At 41.1% G+C, this 22,973-nt stretch overlaps 1 protein-coding gene across 1 annotated transcript in view; it reads right to left on the reverse strand.

The window, feature by feature from the left end:
* ANO6 (anoctamin 6) overlaps window positions 1-5,826 on the reverse strand; it is a 71,201-nt gene extending 65,375 nt beyond the window's left edge. The window contains exon 1 of the mRNA XM_005480536.4: window positions 5,527-5,826. Coding sequence (XP_005480593.1) covers window positions 5,527-5,620 — 94 coding nt within the window. The 5' untranslated portion in view covers window positions 5,621-5,826. The remainder of the gene's footprint in view (window positions 1-5,526) is intronic.
* Window positions 5,827-22,973: the final 17,147 nt, after the last annotated feature.

A 22,973-nucleotide genomic window follows, 5' to 3' on the forward strand; every position in this document is an offset into this window, starting at 1 on the left:
TTCAGAGAGATTGTGGAGTCTCACTCACTGGAGATACTCAAGAACAATCTGGACACAATCCTGTGCAATGTGTTCTAGGATGACTCTGCCTGAGCAGGGAGGTTGGATCAGTGACCCAATGTGGTCCTTTCCAATCTTACCCATTCTGTGATTCTAAGTATTTCCCAGGCATATAGTAACAGATCTTATTAGTAATTCTTCTCTAATTACTCTTGAAAGGCCCTTTTGCGTGGAAACACAACATCTGTTATGGCATGTGTACATCTTCCCTTCCAAGTCTCTGATCTCTTCAAATTCAAGTTCTCTATCTGCATTTTCATATTCTGCCTAAAGCACAAATCAACTGATATTAGGACAGTTTTTTGTGAGCTTTTGATTGCATTACTTTTAGTAACTGTAACATTACAGAACTGCCGAAGTTCTGTACCACATAACAAAATTCTGGCTTTTCCCTACATATTGAATTTAATGAGTTTTCTTTTTCACAAATGGTAATGCCTGAAAGGTAGTTTTAAAAAATCTTAAGTTGTTGAGCATAATAGTGTAGAGTATTCCTCCTCTTAAAGGAAATTGTGGCTTGTGTAAACAGAGGAAAAAATTCAGGGAATGACGTGTGATAAATATCCACCATTAAATTTATTACTTAATAATTAGGAAAAGAAACAAAACTATTACCATTAAAGTTGTGCAATTTGCACAACCTAATACAGTGGCAAATTAGTCCTCCTACAGTTTGTAGACTTACCTGTAAAATGCACTCATATGTTCAGTACAGCTAAATTCACAATACAGGAAGAAAGAATATTTTCACAGTACAGGAAGTTTTTAATAGACAACTTTGAATTCAGGTATGGTAAAAACCCTTTAAAAATAGATTTAAATTCGGTATATGTTTGAAGGTTGTATAAATTTCCTAAATTCCCGCCTGATTCTCTGATCTCCTCCAGAATTTATGAATTATAAATAGCTGCAAACTGGTAATTATATTACAATTAAAGATTTATATTCTCAGCATTTGGTTTTTAGGAGTTTTGCAGAAAAATAATTAAATCAGCCTTAAAAAGTGAGTGTAAAGAGCAGTGTACTTTCAAATGGAACCACATGTGGTGACAATTGATGTAATTGTGTGGCTTGGATTGTGTCATCATCTGTGGCCTGGATTCTGCAAAAGGTGAAGTGGCAGAATTTTGGGAGAGAAAAGTGCAGAAGTATGAAGAGACAAAAAAAAAGTGGGTAAACCATCAGTGTAAAAGATATAAGAGAAAGGACATGAAGGCATGAAAAGTGGTTTAGATGTTGGCCAGTGTAACACTCCAGTGTTTCCTGAACCTGTGCAAGTCCCAGCTCACCAGGAGGAGTTTCTCACTGCCCCAAGAGTAACTCCAATAGTAATTTAATAGAATAACCGAGACGATGTGTCTACATTCCTGCTTGTTTCTGCAGGAACATACACACATGAGGTGTCCACACACACTAACTCCAATAGTAATTTAATAGAATAACCGAGACGATGTGTCTACATTCCTGCTTGTTTCTGCAGGAACATACACACATGAGGTGTCCACACACAAGAGCAGGGTCCCAAACAGAGTGCAGGGAGCAGAAATTATTGATTCTCAGCTCATCAGACAGTTTATGCCATCTTCAGGAGAATGGAGAATTGCAATGTGCCTCAATCATTTTTTAAGTTGATTGCAAGTATGAGAAGCAAAAGAGAAGAAAACCAGGTGTGAAAAGACACCACTGGGGCAGTTTTACTCCCTACTACTGTAGGCAGACTGAAAAGGAAGAAAGTGTCCATTCAGAAACAAAACTACTTTTTTAAAAGAATCTATTTATAAAGTCTTGCGTGTTAAGAAAATATAAGATCTGGCCCCTTTGAAATTTTCCAAAGGTGGAGATTATACTTAATAAATTGCAGGACAAGGCCACACTTCTGAGAAAACGAATTTAAATGTTCAGGCTTTCTATTGCCTTTAGAAGACTTCTGTAGAGAACTGCCCATTTCAGAGAATCATGAAGGCAAAATGGAGTAATTTGGAGGACATTGCGGGTATGTTGTATTTTTATATTGGAGTACAGTATATGATATCAACAATATTTGTAGGGTCATACAAGGAACATCATGTTATTGGAACTATTGAAATGGAAAAAAATAAAAGCTCTGGGCAGGCAGCATGATTAAATGCAGTATATGCCATGAGGAAACAAAAGAACATAACAGTGAGCAAAAGTAAGGAGGTGAAGAATTGCTATTCTACACCATTTGGGTTACATCACCCGTCAGGGCAGGGCTCCAGCTGTACAGTGGGCTGAACAAAACTGGTTGTCTTAGGCTCCACAATTATTATGTTGCTTGAATAAACCACTACTTTTGTACACTTTTATTGTAGTTGCTGAAAATGTGTCCAGAACGACAGCATGAAAGCCTTCTTAGAAAGAAGAGCTGTAATTCCCCCTGAATCCTCATCAGCACATTGTGTGAGAAGAAAAAGGCTGACATACGAACATCCTTTTCTTGGTCATCTATAAAGCATGGTCTGGTCATTATTGCAGCAGTGTCAAAAGATGACAAGATGTAGACTCTAGGCTCAAGAAGCAAATAGGATATATATTTGAGTAAAACCAAGACCACAAGGCGTAAGCAAGTTGCTAACATATCCCTATGAAGACAAAAGCAAAAGCATTTCTTGTTGGATGGGTAATCAGGAGGAATGCCTCTGGATATTGTATGCACAAGTTAATTTTTCTGGAAAGCATACTCAAATATCCTGTAAATCCTCAAACACAAGCAAATCAATTTGGATATGGTGTGAGGTTTGCACTAGGGAAAGAATAAATTATAAAGGGGAAAAAAATGCCACTGATGTAAAAATCCTCTTGAAAACAGCCTAAGTCCAAATGAAAAAGTTGTCCATCTTGTTTAAGCATTGGAAAGAAAAAGTTGCAACTTGCCAAAAAGTCTAACCTTAGGACAAGACTTTCTTCCCTAAGCACAACTCTGATCCAAACAATTAGTGTCAAAGCTCTGAACAACAGGCAGAGCAGCTCTGGTACCTCCCTGTGGACTGAGACTCGAGAACAGCTCTCTCTCTGGATGCCTGCCCAACACTGCCTCTGACATGAGTGGCTTGCTGGCCATCAGCATGGACAACCAAAACCAACTGTATGCCAAAATGAGACAGATCGCTCCCTTTATGTGCCATGACTGCAAACCTTGACATTCCATAATAATGCTTTTCTGATGAGATATAAACACTTTGGATTAACCTTGAATAGAACTGGAAAGAATTCAGAAATCCTGCTTACTTACTGAACCAGGGATGATGTCCTTGGGAAAACTGCAGATGCAAGTGGCAAAAAAAAACTGGAGGTAAATGGATGATTAATATATTTGTCATACTAATAAAATAGTTCTCCTGTAATTATACCTAATATAAAAACCTTAAGACAGTTACACATGTATTTTGCAAGGCAGAATAGCAAATGTGACAAAGCCAGGTGCTGTGTAACAGGCTCTGTATAACACAACAACTCATGAAATCATCACTGCACAATTTTTAGGCAATTTTGCCACATAGCATGAGTTGTTCCCAACTGTTGTATACAGTATATGAAACTCATGATTTGCTGGCTGTGAGAGCTGAACTATCCCCAAGTTGGATAAAGAGTTATGAGTAGGAAAAAAATCAGTGGTTCTCTGGAGTGAAGAATGGAAAAGACAGCTGTTGATTAATACACTGCAGTGCTGATCCACCCTTTAAATTCAGGGAGTGGAGTCAAACAATACCTTTGCTGCACTTCATATGGAAAACTGGATTTGTCTTTGGACTATTACTGTAAGTCAAGGGATACTCCCATCTGAAACAAAGGCTAATAATGTTGAAGGAAAGACATTCCCTGATTTCCTCAGACACTGGGTGAGGCTCAAACTTTATGCACTTCTGGAGTGAGCTAACTGAACAAATGTGGCAGACTGTATTTACCATTATTAAGCATTAATATTTGGAGGCAATGAAAAAGAGAGAGTTAATGTCACTAAAATTTTTGAAAAATGCAGAAATTCAGACCAAATATTAAAAAATCATCAAAAATATGTGCTTTTCAGCAAAAACATTCACAGCCTTTTGAAAAATAATGAGCAGAAACCCTTTTTATTTGTTAAAATTTACATATACAGATCCAGCTTCTACTTGCTTGTCTAACTGACTTTTGCCTGCATTCTTTATTTGTTAGATTTATTTTAACAAGTGAACTAGAAATAAAAGGCTTTAGAATATCTTGGCTACTGCATCTGAAAAACAGCTTCTGAACTGTAGTAAATCTGTGTCTCTTCAGTGAAATGAACAGACCCTTTCAGTCTGAACCAGCTGAGAAACAACCCTTTTTGGGCTGTTTTCTGGAAATACTTTAATAGAATTCATTCCCACAGTAAATACAATGTCATTGTCCTGGGCTACTGGCATTGGAACAAGACTAACATACACTTTGAATATAAAACTCTCTGTCCATTTTAATATCTGCTTTTCTGGCAGACACAATATGCCTTTTTTCCCCCCAGCAAAATCACTATCTTTCTTTGCTTTGCCAATTTCCTCCTTACATTTTACTTTGCTTTGTTGCGTGTTTTGTTCTGCGGGGAGGGAGTGGTGTCACTGAAGGAGGGTAGGTTTAGATTAGGTATTAGGGAAAAGTTCTTTACTGCGAGGATGGTGAGGCGCTGGAAGAGGCTGCCCAGAGAAGTTGTGGATGCCTCTTCCCTGACTGTGTTTGAGGCCAGGTGGGATGGAGCTGTGAGCAACCCGGTCTGCTGGAAGGTGTCCCTGCCTATGGCAGCTGTGCTGGAGCTGGATGATCTTCAAGCTCTCTCCATCCCAAGCCGTTCTGTGATTACCCTTCTGCTTAGCTCGGTGTCCAGCCAAGGCACGCCAGTCGGGCAGCAAAGGGATGCTCCGAGCGCCGGGCGGCCGGAGCGATGGCACGTTCGTGTTTTCCCAAGGACCGAGGCACGGGGATGGCACCTTTGTGTCTTCCCAAGGACCGAGGCACCGGGACACGGGCTGTGCCCGCGCTGGGAGGTCACTGCCGCCCCAAAGGTCTCCGGCACCGCGCTCCCTGCAAAGCGCTGCTTCTGCCCCCTCTCACGCGTTTCCCTCAGCTCACAGGGAAAGAACGGGCAAAGTTTTCGGTGCTTCTCGCCCACTGAGCCGTGCCGATGCTACTGAAGCGGGACTATCGCCACGGCGCTCCGTAAGGCAACCACACCTGGCGCACACCCGCCCGCAGGGACAAAGACATCCCGAATTTTCCGCGGAAAAACGCTCAGTAGTTTTGGCGGAAGGAGGCGAGCGGCGGGGCGGCTCGCTGTCTGCCGGTGGCTCCCGGCCCCGGCCGGCCCCAGCCCGCACGGCCAGGTGCGTTCCGCGCCCGCGGCCCCGGCACGGACTGGCCGAGCCCCGCCGAGCCACACCGCCCGCGATGAGCCCGCTGTCGGGGGGAACCCTCCCCGCGCCAGCCCCCACTCACCGATCTCCCCATCATCGTTATCATCATCTTCCTCCTCCTCCTCCTCCTCCTCCCCCTCAAGATCCAGCAGCACGTCCTGGTTATCCACGCTCATCCTGCCGAAGTTGCGGTGCCCCGTGCCCGCTCCCTGCCGCCGGAGCGAGCCCGCCCCGAGCCCGGGCAGCGCCGGGGCGGAGCGCGGGGGGCGGGCGGGCGGGGGGCGGCCACCGGCACCTTCCCGGCAGGAACGGCCGCCCCCGCCCCGCCCCGCCGGGCACGGCCCTGCCCCGCTCCGTCCGGAGCACTCGGAAACCCTGGGGCTTTAATAATGGGCCAAAATACGCACCCAGGCACCACTGCTAAATACTGCTGGAAACGTGAAGCCTACGGATGGAAAAAGCTCCAAAGCAACACGTAGAGTTATTTGGAAAAGGTAATGGAAATTGAAGGGGGAATGCTCAAGGACTGAATAACAAGCCCATCTCTAGACCTCTAGTAATGTATTCAACTCGTTGTTGATTATTTCAGAGGGAAGAGGTTGTTCTCATCTCCATCTTAGCCTCCAGACGCAACCCAGGAGAATTTTGCAACACAGAGAATGATGAATCGTCATCATAAACAGGAATACTGTGGGGGCAGAAGTACTTATAAAAAGGGATTTACGTGCTCATCAATATACTCATCTACTCACATGTGTTGGTTCCAGGAGCAAGTAAAGGGATCCTAAAACTGCAAGACATCTGGAGGAGTGCCCAGACAGGAACTGGACTGAGGTGGTATAGTGGGAAGAAATGGAAATAAGACTGTAAAAATTGATTGAAGAAATGGAGGAGCAATATTTGGGGAAAGGAGAAGATAAGAAGCACAAGATACCATTCGAGGCATTTTTTCCTGCAGAAAGCAGTAAAAACCCTATAAGCGATCTATTTTCACTCTCCAGTCTGTTGTTGATACCAAAATGACTCACAGGACTCAGGATGTTTAAAGTACAAACAAAAAACTGGATGAAAAGCCATTTGTCAGATAAGCTTGTTGCTTGTTAATATGGTTATCTGTTGTCAGGCAGCTGTGGTTAGAGTCACAGCAGGGCCTGGTATTACAGCAAGTCTAAGTGCAAGCACTTTCAGCAAAAAAATAGTTCAGAAATTTAATTGCAGAGTTTTGAATCCGCTCTGCTTGGCAAAGGCCTTCTCTCATAGTCTGCTTAAAGACAGAAGTGGTCTGCAAATGCATCAGAACTGAAGCTACTTGTTTTGCCCTGTTGATAATGCCTCACTGGTATTATGGTTATCTGCACCATCTGATACTGCATTTTTCTCACTCTGATTAGGAAAGACTCACAGAAGTGAATCAGAGAAGGGGGGCAATATGATGGGGGGATAATGGTGCACAGCAAGATTTGTTCTTTTGTGTCCTAAGTCAGAAACATAGTGTGCTGCCCTGTGACACATCCAATCTGCCTCTGACCATCTAAGAACATGCCTCACTCACTGCTGTGACTGCTTGTCAGGTTTCACACTCTGTGAGCTGATGGGGAGGGAGTGAGTTATGTTGCTTCCAGCCAGGAGTGTTCACTCCAAGATGATTCATTTGCAGACACGTCATGGTTTTGATGTGCCTGGCACACAGCTGCAGTAACATCTTTACATACCTGTATTGGGTAACATTCAGCTGCCCCCTTTTCTTGCAGGTCCTCCCCAAAATGTGGTCCTGGCTGGTGAGATCTTGTTTCACAAATGATGGGAAGAGGGCAGGTTACAGTCAAGGTACAGCTTGGTTTAGGATGGTGAATGTGAGATTTGTGCACTTGGATACTCTCCAGGGACATCATTGTTACCTTGGTTACATACTTCCCATTTTCACATTTAATGAATGAAAATATAATCCAATAATAGCTAAGTTAAAAAAAGAAAGAACACTTCAAAACCAGGCTTTAACAAAATGTGGGGGTTTTTTAACTTGATCCTACTAAAAATACAGGTAGAGAATCTACCTCCTGCTCCCAGCATAAAGATTTCTCCCACTATTTTACAATATAGATTGTAATAATACAAATAAAGATTTTGTAGGCTTCATTCAGCCTTCAACACCTGAATGTTCAATTTCATAGATTTTACAGAGCTGAGTTTTGCAGATATCTTAACAAACAAGGGGAATATTGTGTGCAAAATTCACATTAAAAGCATGTATGTTGGGAAATACATAGCTATTTGTTTTTTTACTTTGTACCAGATGAAAATATTTCTATGTTTAGTTTTGGTAAAACACCTAAGCTTCAGAAGCTCAGTTTTGTTACTCCTAAAAAACAGATTAAAAAAAAAAAAGTAAATGAAGACAAAAATGCAACAGCACCACCCTGCTGCCATCTCTTTGTCAGATGGATAATAGCAAAAGATCAACTCAAAGAATTGCAGTTGGGTTAACTGTAGCCAAGTTTTTCAAAAGTCATCTGAAATGAAAAAGTTGGGCTAAGTAATTCCCACCCCAGCTCAAACATGACTGTATTCAATTTTATTGAAGAAATAAAACTTCCTGGTGGTGAGAAACAGAGACAGTTCGTGGAGCCAGTGGAAAAATTGCTTCCATGGGTAAGGGTTTCATAGCAACTGTAACAATATAGGTCAGGAAGAGAGTAAAGGAGATTGTTTAGCCCAGTAGTGACAAAATTCTGGCGCAGGCACCAAGTCTTTAGCTGGCGTGGATCTGGGCTGGCACCAGGAGCTCTGAGTCACAGGGCCTTTGACAAAGGATCTGGCACTGAGCATCAGAAGCTTGCTGTCAGTCACTGCTCTGGTCCAGCCCCCAGCAGAAAGGCAGGTTTGAACATATCCAGACACTGGTGACAAACATTTGCCATCACAGGCTTCACATTGTCTGGTGGGGAGTCCACGAGGCCCCCAGTTTCACTCCTGTTGGTGCACAGCCAAAAGAATTTTGCAGCTTTTGAAATTTTCTTCTTGTCCTTCTCCCAGCATCTGTGAGTGCAGCTGGTTGTTGTTCTCTTGATAATGACATATTACATGTGGAAAGCTATCACCTTATTGCCTCTGAACTTTTCTCACCCAGATTACACAAATCCAGGTTTTGCATCCTTCCAGCATAAATCACTGTTGGTGCTTTTCTCTCTTGTTGCAAGTTAGTGTAAAAAATGTAGTGTGAGAATCTGTGGTAGGAGTAGGTGATATCATTTTACAAAAGCTTTTAAGTACATTGCCTTTACCCACTCACAGTCCTTTTCTCAATGATTGCATTCCTTTACACTCTCACATCCACACAATTACAAGAACCAAGAAGCAAATGTTCAGGTGGTCTGGGCAGGGTCACTTGTGTACAACACAGAGGACCAGGGGGCCATGGAGCTCCATCCTTGGGCATACTCAAAAGTCACCTGCACACAGCACAGGTGGTCTTCCTGTAGCAAGGGGCATGGACAAGATGACCTGCAGAGGTCACTTCCAACCTCAGCCATTCTGTGGTTCTGTGAAGGGATGCCAGGTATCAGGTCCTCATCATCTCCCCTGAGCAATGATAAACTAATTTTTGGACTGATGTTTTGTACCCAAGAACCAAAAATCACTATGACATCATTCTTTTGCATTGTACTTCTGCTTATTTCCACCTCCATAAATTTTAGGCAAGTCTGGCCTGAGTTCCTTAAGGCCAGAGTCGGTGTTATAGATGGGCTGGAAATAAAAGCAATGGTGTATTTGATCTGATGTGATATTACTTTCTTTTGTTAGAGGTAGAGTCGTCTGCTGACAGGCAATCTGTGGTCTCATTTGACTGGAATGGTAAATGCAGGAAACAGTCCCCCTTTCTGTTGGGGACTATGCCCTTCCTTTAATAGAAATATAGTTCATTTTTTAATAGAATATAGTTCATTTTTATCATGCTTATGCAGTTATATCCACTTATCCTTCATTTCTGCCCTCTTAATATTTCCACTACCTGTCAATACCTCTGTACACTTTGTTTCATTGCCTCACCCTTTATTTTAATGTACTGTGCTCAACAACAAGTACTGTATTCCAAGTAAGAACTCACCACAGTGAACACTATTGCTCTACCATTTTGGACATGATTTTCGTTCTAACATGCCCACAGCAACAATTTTAATTTTTGTCTTTCCATACTTGTCAACTCATATTTCTATTGCATTGTGCAATAAGTCTTAGATCAATTTGTCTGGCAGTTTCCCATTTTGTATTTCTGTAGTTGATTTTCTGTTCCTAAGTGAACATTTTTACCCTTGTTTTTGTATTTCCTCATTTGATAATTTCTTTCTCATTTTTCAAGATAATTTTGAATATGAGTGTTTTTCTTGGTATCAGCAAAATGCTGGGGGACAAAATTCATATGGCCTAAACCATAAGCCTAGCAGAATAAAGTCCATGTGCATGTAGAAAGCAAACAGTCAGAAGATTTGAGGACTAGTAGGTCAGGTGTGCTCCAAAAAAAAACCTTGCAGGAAGTTTTGTGGGAAAGCTATCAATTATTGAAAGATATTAGGGCCACGCTGGAATATTGTATTAGTGCACATGAAATTTGGGAAAGAGAGCAGGAGACAAGTATCACTGTGTGAGGATTTCTTTAAGGATACAGGAGTTGGAGTGGTTCATCACTGTGGGATTCATTGCAGAGCAGAGAACACAGCTGTCTTTCTATTCTGCATTCTCAGTTGGAATGAAATAAATAATTATCCTAGGGACCAAACAAAGTCTATTATTTCACATTTCATAAAACATTAGACTTTTTAATAACTGCTGGGATATTGTGCCTTTGTGTCTGAAAGCAGAGGACTTTAGCACCATTACTCAAACTTTGAAACTCAGTAAGAGAAAAGAGATCATTTGAAATGCAAAGCCCCTGCTGTAATGGAAGAACAAAATCAGAGAGAAGATTAAAACTAACTAAAGAAATAATACATATATAAATATAATATGCACTTAATAAAATGGTATTTCCCCACAAGAAATTCCCTTAAGTGCACCAAATTCACAAATTTGCTGCATTAACAGTCAGTAAAAGAAAATGTAGAGGAAACTTCTTCCAGTTCAATGCACCATATATTTTTCCTGTATTGTTAAGTTGGTGCTTGCAATCTGTTCAAGCCTAGAGAGAAATGACTGTGAAGAGTTTTGAGATATTTTTGTTTCATCAAGCTCTTATGTTTATTTCAGTCTGATTCACAGATAGGGAGAGCAGTGAATCATTAAGGGAAATTAAATTACCCAATTTCTGTACAGCTCTAGTATTTTTCTTTTACCTCGGTTATGTTTCCAATTGCATGTAATCCTCACAGATTTCTTAATTCTCACTCTTGCATGCAGCCTCTAGTCTGAGATGACAACTTCAGTCTCTTTTGCCCTCTATTGAAGTGAATTGGTAATAACAATTACCAAGGAAATATGAGCTACAATGCATAAAAGAGGATATAAATGATGTATCTCAGACCAGTGATGTAATTACTTGATGCAGAAGTCTCGTAAGGGCTGCCAAGTCTTCTGCTGACTGCTACCTGTGAATTCCTTTTGCCTTCTTTCTCTAGCTGTCCTTAGTATGGTAAGTAGATGTGGTAATCATCTGGGAAACCTTTTGTCTGATATTTCTAACCTGTTTAATACCAAGCTTTTAATTCTTAGCAAAGGTATGTACATGTCCAATATGTGTATTAGAATAATAGGCTAAGAGTTCAAGTACTGTTATTTTTGTAACACAAATATCTGAACTCATATAGTTCAAAATATTTAAACTTCAGGGAGATAATGAAGTTATTTCAAAAGGTGAATTATGAAGAATAACATTCAGTCATTTTCTTGGTTGTATGCTGTTCTAGTTTTATGATATTTTAACTCTACTTGCAAAAAAAAAAATTGTTTAAATGTCCCAAGTCTGTCTGGATATCTCTAAGTCCCAGGAAACACCCACGTGTGTTGGTTAGTCCAGGTTGAGCTGTGACTAACATGGTCAGGCCTTTCAAAGCCAGGGCTGGGACCTCTGCAGGTTCTGGGGATGCACTGAGCTGCTCTGAGCTGGCTGTGGTACCTGGGCAGCACTGACCTCTCCAGTCTGACTGCTGGGGGAGTTGTGGCCTACACCTGTAGGGCAGCCAACAGGTTTTGTCTTTGTGCTCTGAGAAAATGCAAAGAGCTGCATTTAGCCCTGACCTGAGCCCCACTAACTGACCCAAACTCCACTGAAATGGTTAAAGTAATTTGAATAATGCTGTGCATCTTTACTGTGTCCAAGTGCAGGTACATTCTGGTTGGGTAAGTAAAGGATAAATAATTTGCCACACTTGTAGCTAAGTGTTTTTTACAGTGTCACTTTCTCAGTTACTTGGGAAAAATGTTTGATCTAGGCCAACACAGAAATTACACAACCATAGCTGAATGTTCAGACTACAAAAAATATACAATAAAGTCTTCAACAGTTTTTCTGATTTGAAATAAGAGCTGTATGTCCTGGAAAGATAAAATTTGTGAATTTTTGAACATAAGGAGATAAAACTTACTGGAAGAGTTGAAGTGACGATAATATTGTGGTAATACTACAGGTTTTTTCTGCAGTTGCCACAAAAACACACATTAAAAAAAGAGAATGTTTCCAGACGTTTGGTAATAGAAGCTATGATATTTTATTTTTAATAAAATACTTTTTTAACCTTTCTATTTCCATGCTGGCTTACTCAGACAATCTTCCCCGAGCAACTGAGAAAGATCCACTCTGTAGAACCCACTCAGCAATGTGTGTCACAAACTTACCATTCCATTATCAGTGGAATAGATATTTTTTCTGGATATACCTGAACTTATCTGGTGACAAATATGCATGTGGGAGTTTATCAATGATAAAGTCAGAAGGGCTTGTCTTGGCTGTTACCTGTGCAGGGTACACCCTCTGCCCTCATTGTCATCATCTCCCCTTACTGTGGTGGCTGATGCACCCAGCACTTCAGCCAATGTTCATTTTAACTGCAGTTCCAGTGGGATAAGCAAGTGCTACTTCTGCATGCTTTCAGTAAAGCTCTCTATTTGTGGTAAGCAAAGTGCTTTCAATGGCTGCTGCTGTACATCTCCCCCACCACCTGCAAGCACAGATTTTCCATTAAAAGTTGAAGAGAGAGCAAGAAAGAGGAATTCTGAAATAAATTCCACTATTAGGTAAGTGACTTAATGTCAAAATTCTTCCCAGCATTTTAAAGATAATTTGGTTCTATCCTGTGGCCATGAAACATCCTTAAAATAACTTGTCAATAACTGTTTCCTGCAGGGATAGAACAGGACCTTCTGACATTAATGAAAACCTGGAAAACAAACTTCATAAGGCTTTACTTATAGCTGAAGAATGAGTATAATTGTACACTTAACACTTAAAAGGCTTTCCTTTATTTTCCAATCAGACTTCTTCTATCAGGATGGGTTGCCCTTCTGCTAGGGATGGTTTTAATTTTCATCTAATCTTCAGTAACACTGCTGCTTCTGGGTTGTTCCACTGTTAAATGTTATGTCTGTACTGGCTTGTGGTCATGTAAGTGGTATAAATCAATAGACTCCACAATTGATGATGTGAGAGCATTCTGTGGCAGGCTGTAATGCTTGCACAGGACTTGGAGGAGCTCATGTGTCTCCTGTATCAACTCCTCTTCCCCTCTGCTGCAAAAGGAAGTGATCTTGTCACTAGTCCTTCCTCTTCTTCCACTCTGTAATGTCATGTTGCACATCACTGTATTTCAAATTTACTCCAAGGAGGAATTACACTGACAGGCAAACAAGGAGAGTTTTGGTCCTCCTGAAGAATGTGAAGAAAGGGTTTTGCTGTATGCTGGTATGGAACCCCAGGAGGATTACCCACATGCTCTGCAAAGTATCTTTATTGCACTTTAAAGAGAAATGGATATATCTCTATTCTTCATGTCTTCCATGTCTTGCAAATGCCAAGAAAGAAAACCACTCTTATTTACTATGAAACATTAAATATGTATCTATATATATATATATACACACACATATATACATACATATATATAGATATAGATATATATATATATAGATATACACAGAGTGTGAGAATTTCCTTACCTCAAGGTATGAGTCAGTTTTAAGCAGCTTCTTTTTTCTCTCCTTGGGTTATTTTGCTTTTCTTGTTTTCTATTGAAAGAGAGATTATATGAGCCTTAAGGTCTTAGTTGGGTAAGACTGATCTCATTCCCCAGGTAGAAGCAGAAAAGGAAACAGATAGATATGTGACGAAGCTGGGACCACAGACCAAGTTACCCATGCTTTGCCAGGTGTTTGACACCTTTGGTGATTTTAAAATGAGGAGTTTTCTGTTTGTCTCTGTGGCTTTGTCCTCCTCAGTGCAGGCTGCTGCATCGCCAGGAATGTGGATGCTTTCTGCTGCCCAGGATCCTGTTTTGTTAACGCTTCCTCCTTCGGCCACTTGCCAGAAAATCACCTTGGAAACCAAGGCACCAGTTTCCATGGTCACTTGGCGGAGCATATGTTTCCTTCCATTGCATGGAGTATTAGGAGGAGGAAGCCCACAAGCTTTTTTTGCCAGAACAAATTCTGCAGGATTGGGCTCAAAGAGCTGCATCCCGACCTTATTTCCTCCATCAAATCCCCAGTGAAGCCACCAGAACTGCAGAGGATAAACAAATGCAAAATGTGGCTTTACATTAATGTCCTCACAACTGAGATGTGAAATGACATCTTACAAACAACATGCTTCTGAAACTCAAGAGTGAGATAAACAGGAATAAAACAGAACCTTGCTCTCCTCCAAATGCCAGCACATAAAATTACATGAACAAGAAAAAAATGTCTTTAAAAACACTCACCTGATGGTTGAGGTGAAAATTTGCAGTAGCTGACCAATCTAAAGGTGTGACTCTGCCACTACCCCACACTCAGCCATGGCTGGCTGTGGAAAAAAATACAAGAAATAGCATGAGGATCTTTCCTGACACCCATGCTAGTTGGATTCAAGCACTGTAGGATCAAAGGCTAAAAATGTAGATGTGGAACTTGTTGACTTTCTCTGAGGAAAAGCAGAAATGTTCCTCCGGCTGCTGTGTTAAGGCTTCTCTTTGTTTTGACCACCATTGGTTGCAGCAGAAGCATCTTCACATCAGGCATTGATTCAGGTCAGAGAAAACACAGCAAATTTTAATGCTCATCTGTGGCTTAAACTTTTCCAGGTAAAGGTTGTCACAATTCCCCTTCCATCTAAAAGTTAATTTCCTTCTGAAAGGTGCTATACCCATCAAGTTCCTTAGAGAAACAACATGCCTAACCACAGGATCCAGGATGATGGTTATCATGAAGTAGCCAAATCCATACTGCGATCCTGCAAAGAAGCAGAAATCTATTTAACATTTTGAAACAGTTTTCCAGATCTGCAGTTTGAAGCCATGGTAATTGCTTTGTGAACAGCAACTCTGCTTGTTGCTTATGGAAATTAAAGTTTCAAAGCAAGAAGTCTTCCCATTTACAGATGTGGCCATTCTCAAACTTGTGTCTCAGACACCAAGTCACTAACAGCTCCTGTTTCTCGATTCTTACTTTTTCTAACCTTCCATTCTGAAGGAAAATTATTAGATAAACAGGAAATTCGGAGAATCCAAAGTCAAATACCATATGAACATTTTCTGTTATATCTGATGTTTCAGTATGTGGATGTGACAGATCACTTCCAATGCAAAGAAGGGTGTGAACAGCTTTGATCTTATTTTGCTGAAGATATGAGCTGACTAAATGCCAATCAGCCAGTCCAGGAACTACATAAAATGGTAGCATTCCTGATTAGTTGCTCTCTCTGTATGCTAACACACCCTTGCAACCCAAAATGGGCCTGTATATTATTTCCCACATGATACTGAACTATGCAGAAACTAAATTATATGACTGCTGTGACCCTTTCAAAATTAATTTAAAGTGAATAAGTTCAGTAAATTCAGGCTGTTTGGGGGACACACTGGCTAACCTGGCTAACCCCTTTAAACACATTAACTCACAGACATACATTTGTGGGAGCTCCTGTTCAATGATGAGTTGGTTCCTGCTGCATGATATCCCCTCAGAACACCCAGGATGCTTTTACTGTGTTTGTATTGCCATCAGCAACTTTGATTCCCCTGAAAGCAGCAGATGGTTTTCAGTAACCATAGCTCAAGTGAAGAGTTCACCTCTCACAAATTGATCAATTTTGTGGGTGCCCTGCAGAGCCATGGATAGAGTTACAGTCTTTAACTGCTAACAGGTGAGAAAAAAATCAACTCTGCTTAAATTAACTTGAAAGTTCACTGCAGAAACATGTATCTGCACCTTCAATACCTATTTATTTGCAATTTCACCACCATGTTTTTGTATTCCATCAGTTACGATCGGTTTCTAAAAAGATACCGTAAATACTGCAGCACAGATTTCATCTTTTTATGGGCAGGGTGCAATGTGAATTGGAGCCTTCACTGCACCTCAGGACCCCTGAGAGGCTCTGTTCTCTTAAGTGTTTTCAGTTGTTGACTATATACTCCAATAGCCGTGTACACGAGCTATTTAAGCAAAGTCTAATAATAGGCCTGGCTCACTAACCTTAATTTACTTTTTGCTAGGAGATTGCTTTCCTTCTAAATTATGCATGCCTAAACTGCAAACATCAGTTTCTCCTTAACTCCCTCCCTTAGCTGGATATGACTAAATTAATTATGTTAGTTCTGTTAAAACTGTTTTCAATAATCCATTATTTTCTGCTGCAGCTATTTAAGCAGAAGCAACTTGGCTTGGCCATAGGAATGTGGCATGTCAAATGACTCTATTTGTCACCCTTTCTAAAATGACATTAAAATAATTAAACAACATGAAATGGCTGTGATTTTAATTGAGAAAAATTTAGGAAATGTCAAATGTTGGCTGTCTGCACTTTCTTAATGGGTTTACACAGTGTATGTACTTTAGTTTACACTCCATAAAACAGCATCATGTTCTTTTTTTCCCACCAGTCTTATGGAAAAATAACAACAACAGCAGCAACAACAAAAACATAATTACACATAATTATTATGTGGACAAAAAGGTCTACATAATACTTAGTATTCTCAGGAATGGAGCCTTAGTTAGATAAAAATTAAATAATATTGGAGCCCTGCTTGGGAAGCCTTAAGGATGCATGTTTGTGACAGATTCACTTCAGAGGAGAAGTGTCAGAGCAGAGCCCCAGGAAGGCAAGTTGAACACAGCCCTGCACATGGACAGTAGACATCCTTCCCAGTAGATGCAGGATAGTGTAGCTAAAGCAAAATACAGAATAGTTTCTTCTCTGACAAGGTTCTAAGCAAGGGTCCTATGGTGAAAATAGCACTTTTTAATGTAACTGCAGTTAGTGTCAAAATGTAGAAGTTTTTTCAATAGCAGCCTTTGTGCATGTACACATGCAAACAAATCTACACTATTTTGCAGTATTTACATTATTTACAATAGAGAATGACACTTCTATAAAATAATTTCTCAGATCATTTCTGTCAGTGATGCATCTCTGCCACTGAATACATTGTATATGGCTTTGCTCTCAGCCTCTGAATATAAATGTCTTGCTCCATGCTGGATTTGGTTGCCTCTGCAGAGTGATTTTTCTCCTTCCAAATGTGACTGGCAGCTCTTAAGAGCAGCACACATGTGCTGCAACTACCTGGGGACAGAACACTATTAACTTCTCTCAGGTTTCCCAATGCATGTTTATGTTTTGATTGTTGGGATGACCTTTGTAAGACAAGGTCATCCATGAGAGAAGGGGGACAAGGAGAACATGGCATTTTAGCTCAGCAATGGACCAGCACTGTGCTGCCTTGGCAGTGACCTACCCTTTGCATTTGCAGCAAGGAACTCCTGCTGACATCACCACTCTCCCCTGCCCTCCAATCTCCAGTCCATCTCACTTTTTGGGCTTGCTTTATGAAATATGAGGTTATACAAATCATAAAGAAAAGACCCTACTCTAGTCTGGAGAGCTGTGAAGAGAGCTCCAATATTTCAGGATGGAGATGGGAATTTTAAACCTTCCCATTCCATTTCTCAGGACTGCGTAAATCCAGCCATCTTTCTGTTAGCAGGGACAGAGGAGGGGAATAGTCCTTGGTGGAGCTCACCTCTGTGTTGTTGGGAGGGAAATCTGGTGCCTTTTCATCCTTTCCATGCATGAGTCTTTATGTTGGACTTGACAAATCATCCTTCACATGTTCCCACTGTTTCTGCCCTTAGAGACACAACTCTCCTGGTCCCACAGACAGTCCTAAACACACTTTTCCCCAGATATTTCTGGGGACATTCCTCCTGGTGTAGCATTCCAGGGCCAAGGTGCAGTGATGCTCTGTGATGTCCAAGAGACATCCAGGCAGGCAGATGAGATGCAAAGGACATCAGAGAGCACTGCTGTTTGAAATTACAGCCAGGCATGCCTAGCTGTGAGCTGAGACTGATGTGCTGATGGGTTGGTTCATGGAGGAAGAAGCCCAGTTGAAGATAAGAGTCTCCATGGTCATGAGAGGAACAAACCAAGGTGCTGAACCCAGCTCTGTGTCTGCAATTCACAGACCAGCTGTAATGCCTGCCTTGCACATGATACAGTGTTTTGACCTGGTTTTATAGCTCTTTTTGTAGAAGAACGACATTTCTGACTCCACAGTCTGATCTTTCACCTTTGATATACCCAACTAATGCAAAAAGATTTTTTCTGAGCTCCTCAAACCCTTGGAAACATCAAATCTCAAAGTCAGAATTTCATTCTGAATGATGGTTTTAGTGAGGGTGAGGGTGCATTATACTAAGGCTTGGACAAAATCTCCTTGAAGGAGTTTTTTGTAACAGCTGCATTTAACTAATAATAAAATATAGGAAACAGTAAAGCTCCTTCATGGAATTAGACAGCTGAAAAAAAGAGCCATTGCCAAGAGCATAGCAATATACATTATTGTAAATGTCCCAGATAAAAAATGGGGTTTTTGGGCTTCATAAAAATGCAGAGGTGCGGACACCATGTGATGGCGGTTAATGTGAAAAGAAACTACACAACCATCACAGGCTGACACAAAAACATCAGAAAAGCAAGCAAATAGCCGCAGCAAATATTAGAAATGTAGCCTCAAAAAAAGTCAATAGTCAGAGACATCTTTCCATGGCAATTTCACTGCAAGGATTTAAAAATTGAGAATAAGATTGTTTTTTGATAGCTTTGGTTTTAGTCTTTGTACATTAAAGGAACAAAAGTCAGACAAGTATCTAAGTTTAACATTGTTTTTTCTTTCTGAAGGAAACTTCCATTAAGTCTCTGAACACTGAATAGCAGTTCACATTCAAAAAGAAAAGCATCTGTCCCCAGAATCTTGTCATACTTTCCTGTGAAATTCCATTAATTATGCCAGGAATAATAACAGTAACGAGAGCAACAGATAAATATCATTATGGCCTGTGCTTGTTTCATACCCCAACTAAAACAGCTCCACCTCTCCTTCCTGATTTCACGTGGAGCTAGGAGAGACTAAGTGGGCACTTCTCCATGGGCACGGGCTTTGCCCAGCCAGTAGGAGCAGGGTATCTTGCCCAGGAGCTCTTACCTCTGTCAGCCTGGAGGAACCTCCATCTGATCCTTATTGGGAAGATTAACGTTGTTTCCAGGCTTGAAGTAGCACTTGAAGCTTTGAACACCAGGAATACTCTCTGGTGCTTTAAGGGACCTCTCATGAACCTGTAAGGGGTTCAGGGAAGTACCATGGAAGGCCAGCCACTAGGTCTGGCTTTGAGCTAATAGATTCTCCTTCTTTGGTGGGTTTCTTGCCTGTACAGTAGCTTGGGCTTCCTTGAGGAACATGTCTTCCTTCATAATCTGCAAAGCTTCCTCATAGCATTGTCAGAAGAGAAAAATGTTGATTTCCTGTGAGATCAAAGGGCCAAAAGCTATGGAGCATCCCTTTGACTAAAATGGTCTAAGTTTAAAGAGACTCCTTACACCAGGATGTGTAAGAAAGGAAAGGGTAGTTGTAGCACAACGTCTTTGGAGGTTTGTGCAGACAAAATGAGTCACCAAGAGAAACTGTACTGAAAGCTCAAGCCTGGAAGCACAGACTAGCAGCTCCTGTGAAGTTTGTTTGTGCATTTGTCAGCCTGAGCCTTATGGGACTAGTTAGTTCTTCAGTATAGTTCCATCTCCTAGAGCTCTTTGAAACTTTCTGTAGTTGCACACAGCCCTGAAAATCCAAGCTAGGCTTAGTATTTTTGTGTCCATAGTATTTTTGCTTAGTATTAATGTGTTCACCATTCCTGAAGTGCAGAGCATGGGAAGAGGCTGATGACATCCATAGGGTATAGACCTAAAATAAAGCAAAGTGATAATTTTCAAGCATAAGGGTTTATTAAGAATGATGGTTCGGGCTCCTTTAGTTATAGCCAGTGGTACAATACCCTCACAAATTCAAAAGAGAGATGCTACCTCTTGTGAATAGAACAGCTTAGTAAAGAAAATAGTCTCAGAATACGTACCAGCAGTACAAAACAAAAAAAGACTGCCTATTAGGAGCTAACAAAACTTGGAAATTGTTTTAAAGAAAATAGAGTGTTCCTTGAAATCTTCCTATTTACATTTTGATGTAGGTATGGCCATACAAATGCTATGGGCTTTCAATATCTGAATGTCAAGGAGTTGCCTCCTCCTCATCCAGGAAAGGTGCCTGTCAAGTAAGCCAAACTGCTGGGATCTGTCCAGTTTTGGGAAGGATGCAGGAAGGCAGGGCTATGGGCACAGGTAAATCTTGTGGTCTGGCTTCCCTTGGGTGCTTGGGACCCTTCAGCAGTGCCTGCCAGCATACAGGAATTTTATTCAGTTTTCCCCATTTTCCACTGCCACACTGGCCACCATCAGATAGTCTCAACGTGCAGTGAAGGAGCCAAGTGTCTGCCTGGTCCTATGGATATCTGTGCTTTAGGATGAAACATACTGCTAATCAGAACTAAAGATAAGCTCTTTCCCCAGTCATATCTGGGTTGGCTTTTCATGGAAACAGGTAATCTATCACTAGTGTTCATCAGGAGCTATAAAATGGTGTGTGTTGTGGGGGTACTGAGATGGGTGGTGTGAAGGTGGCATTTGTGAGCTGCTTCATCCTGTGATGTCACTCAGCACTGTCACAAGGAAGCTGTCACTAGAAAGCCTCAGCAGATGTTATTGCATTATCCAGCAGAAGAGATGCCATTAGGCATTCTGGCTGGAGGGAAAGGCCACTATGCTTCAGAACTCCTTTCCAGTCCCACACAGGTTAATAATTCATGACAATTATTTAGTTGATCTTGATCTAAGGATCACAAGGCACAGCTAGGCTAAGAAATTCTCAAGGCCACAGGACAAGTTATTGATAGACCAAGGAAATGCAATGGAAAGAATCCAGGCTCACAGTCTGGCAAAGGTGAATATGTCTAATTTACAGAGTGAGTATGCCTAATTTACAGACTGCTTGTGTCTGCCTAGAAAAGTAGTCTTCATGGAAAAGGTTACCTGAATAGGCCAGGACTGGGTAGTTAATTTCTCTAGGGAAAAACCCAAAAAAACCAACCAACCAACCACCCCTCCCCCAGCCCCCTTCTAATTAGCTTTGGATAAAATATTTTCTTTATATTTAAATTTTCCCACAAATAACATCAAATAAATTATCAGAGACTGCAAGGGCAACTGTAGTACCAGCATTTTCTACAGTGGCATTCTTAGAGAAAGCTGTTCAAACCATTCATACTGAGGTAGCTCCAATGACTCCAATTGCAGTAGGTGACTTACTTACCCAATACATATGTGTGTGTCTGTAATCTAGAAATATACTTAAACTGCTATTGAAAGTGAATGAAAAAAAAATTCCTAAACCTCATATACTGTTTTGGTGGTAAGATAACTGATATCAAATTGTTATGGTCTTATATGAAAGAATACAGAGTGATTTCACCCGGGCACTCAGTTTCCTGATTGCTTTGAAAGAGTCACCACTGGCACGGAGTGATTTCCAGTGCTGTATTTCAGCGTGCGGCAGTCATGGCAGTGCAATTAAACACACACTGACCGATGCATGCCCAGCGCAGGCACCAACAGCCGCTTCACTGAAGTCACTTTTAGCCGTGATTTATATGCAGCCCTGCTGTAGCTCAGTAGCTCTCTGTCACTGCTGTCTATATACCAACGAGCTTTGTCAAGGAGTGTTTCCAGGTGCCTTTGGAGCAGAAGGCTGGAAGCGCTGGAAGGAGCCCCGGCAGCCTCCTGGTGGCAGCACGGTCCCACGGACCGAGCACACCCACCCTGCTGCGACCCGCCAAAGGGCATGCAGTCATCCAGAGGGGGATAGAAAGGAAAAGAGAAAGGAAAAAAAACCCAAACCCATCCTGAAAGAAAAAACAATAACAATAACAAAGAACAAACCACAAACCAAACAAGAAAAACAACCAAACACCCCCCTCCAAAAAAAAATAGAGGGAAGGGAAGGGAAGGGAAGGTTCCGGGAAGGGAAGGGAAGGGAAGGGAAGGGAAGGGAAGGGAAGGGAAGGGAAGGGAAGGGAAGGGAAGGGAAGGGAAGGGAAGGGAAGGGAAAGGGAAGGGAAGGGAAGGGAAGGGAAGGGAAGGGAAGGGAAGGGAAGGGAAGGGAAGGGAAGGGAAGGGAAGGGAAGGGAAGGGAAGGGAAGGGAAGGGAAGGGAAGGAAAGGGAAGGAAAGGAAAGGAAAGGAAAGGAAAGGAAAGGAAAGGAAAGGAAAGGAAAGGAAAGGAAAGGAAAGGAAAGGAAAGGAAAGGAAAGGAAAGGAAAGGAAAGGAAAGGAAAGGAAAGGAAAGGAAAGGAAAGGAAAGGAAAGGAAAGGAAAGGAAAGGAAAGGAAAGGAAAGGTGAAAAAGACAAAAGGAAAATAAGAACGAAAAATAGCATATAGAAAGAAAAAATAAAAAGGGAAATTAGGGAAAATAGGGGAAAAGGTGAGAAAAGAAGGGAAAAGAAAAGAGAAATGAGAAAACAAAGCAAAGAGAAAAAAGGAAGAAGAAAGAAAGGAAATAAAAAGCAAATAAAAATTTTAAAAATAAAAGAAAAATGAGGAGATGAAAGATAAAAACATTTATATATAGGCTTGTTAGTATGACAGGTTGGATATGGAAATGTACTTAACTAGAGAATATTAGGTGACATGTCTCTAGGAAAGTAAAAATGAATTTAATAATTCCTTTAAACCTCTGGAGACCTTGAAACAATTCAAAACTATTAGACCTTTGTTGACACTTTGATGTAAATTTTACCACACACTATGTAAAGATGAAAGTATTTTGTATGGTTTATGTACTCTGTATTTGAATATACTATTTCCCCTGTACATAAATTCCTTTAGTAAATAGGATTTAACTCATAAGTTACACAGAATAAGAATGATTTTGTATTTTTAACCACACAAAGAATTAATACAC

The sequence above is a fragment of the Zonotrichia albicollis genome, chromosome 4 (genome assembly GCF_047830755.1).
Source record: "Zonotrichia albicollis isolate bZonAlb1 chromosome 4, bZonAlb1.hap1, whole genome shotgun sequence".
Taxonomy (NCBI): domain Eukaryota; kingdom Metazoa; phylum Chordata; class Aves; order Passeriformes; family Passerellidae; genus Zonotrichia; species Zonotrichia albicollis.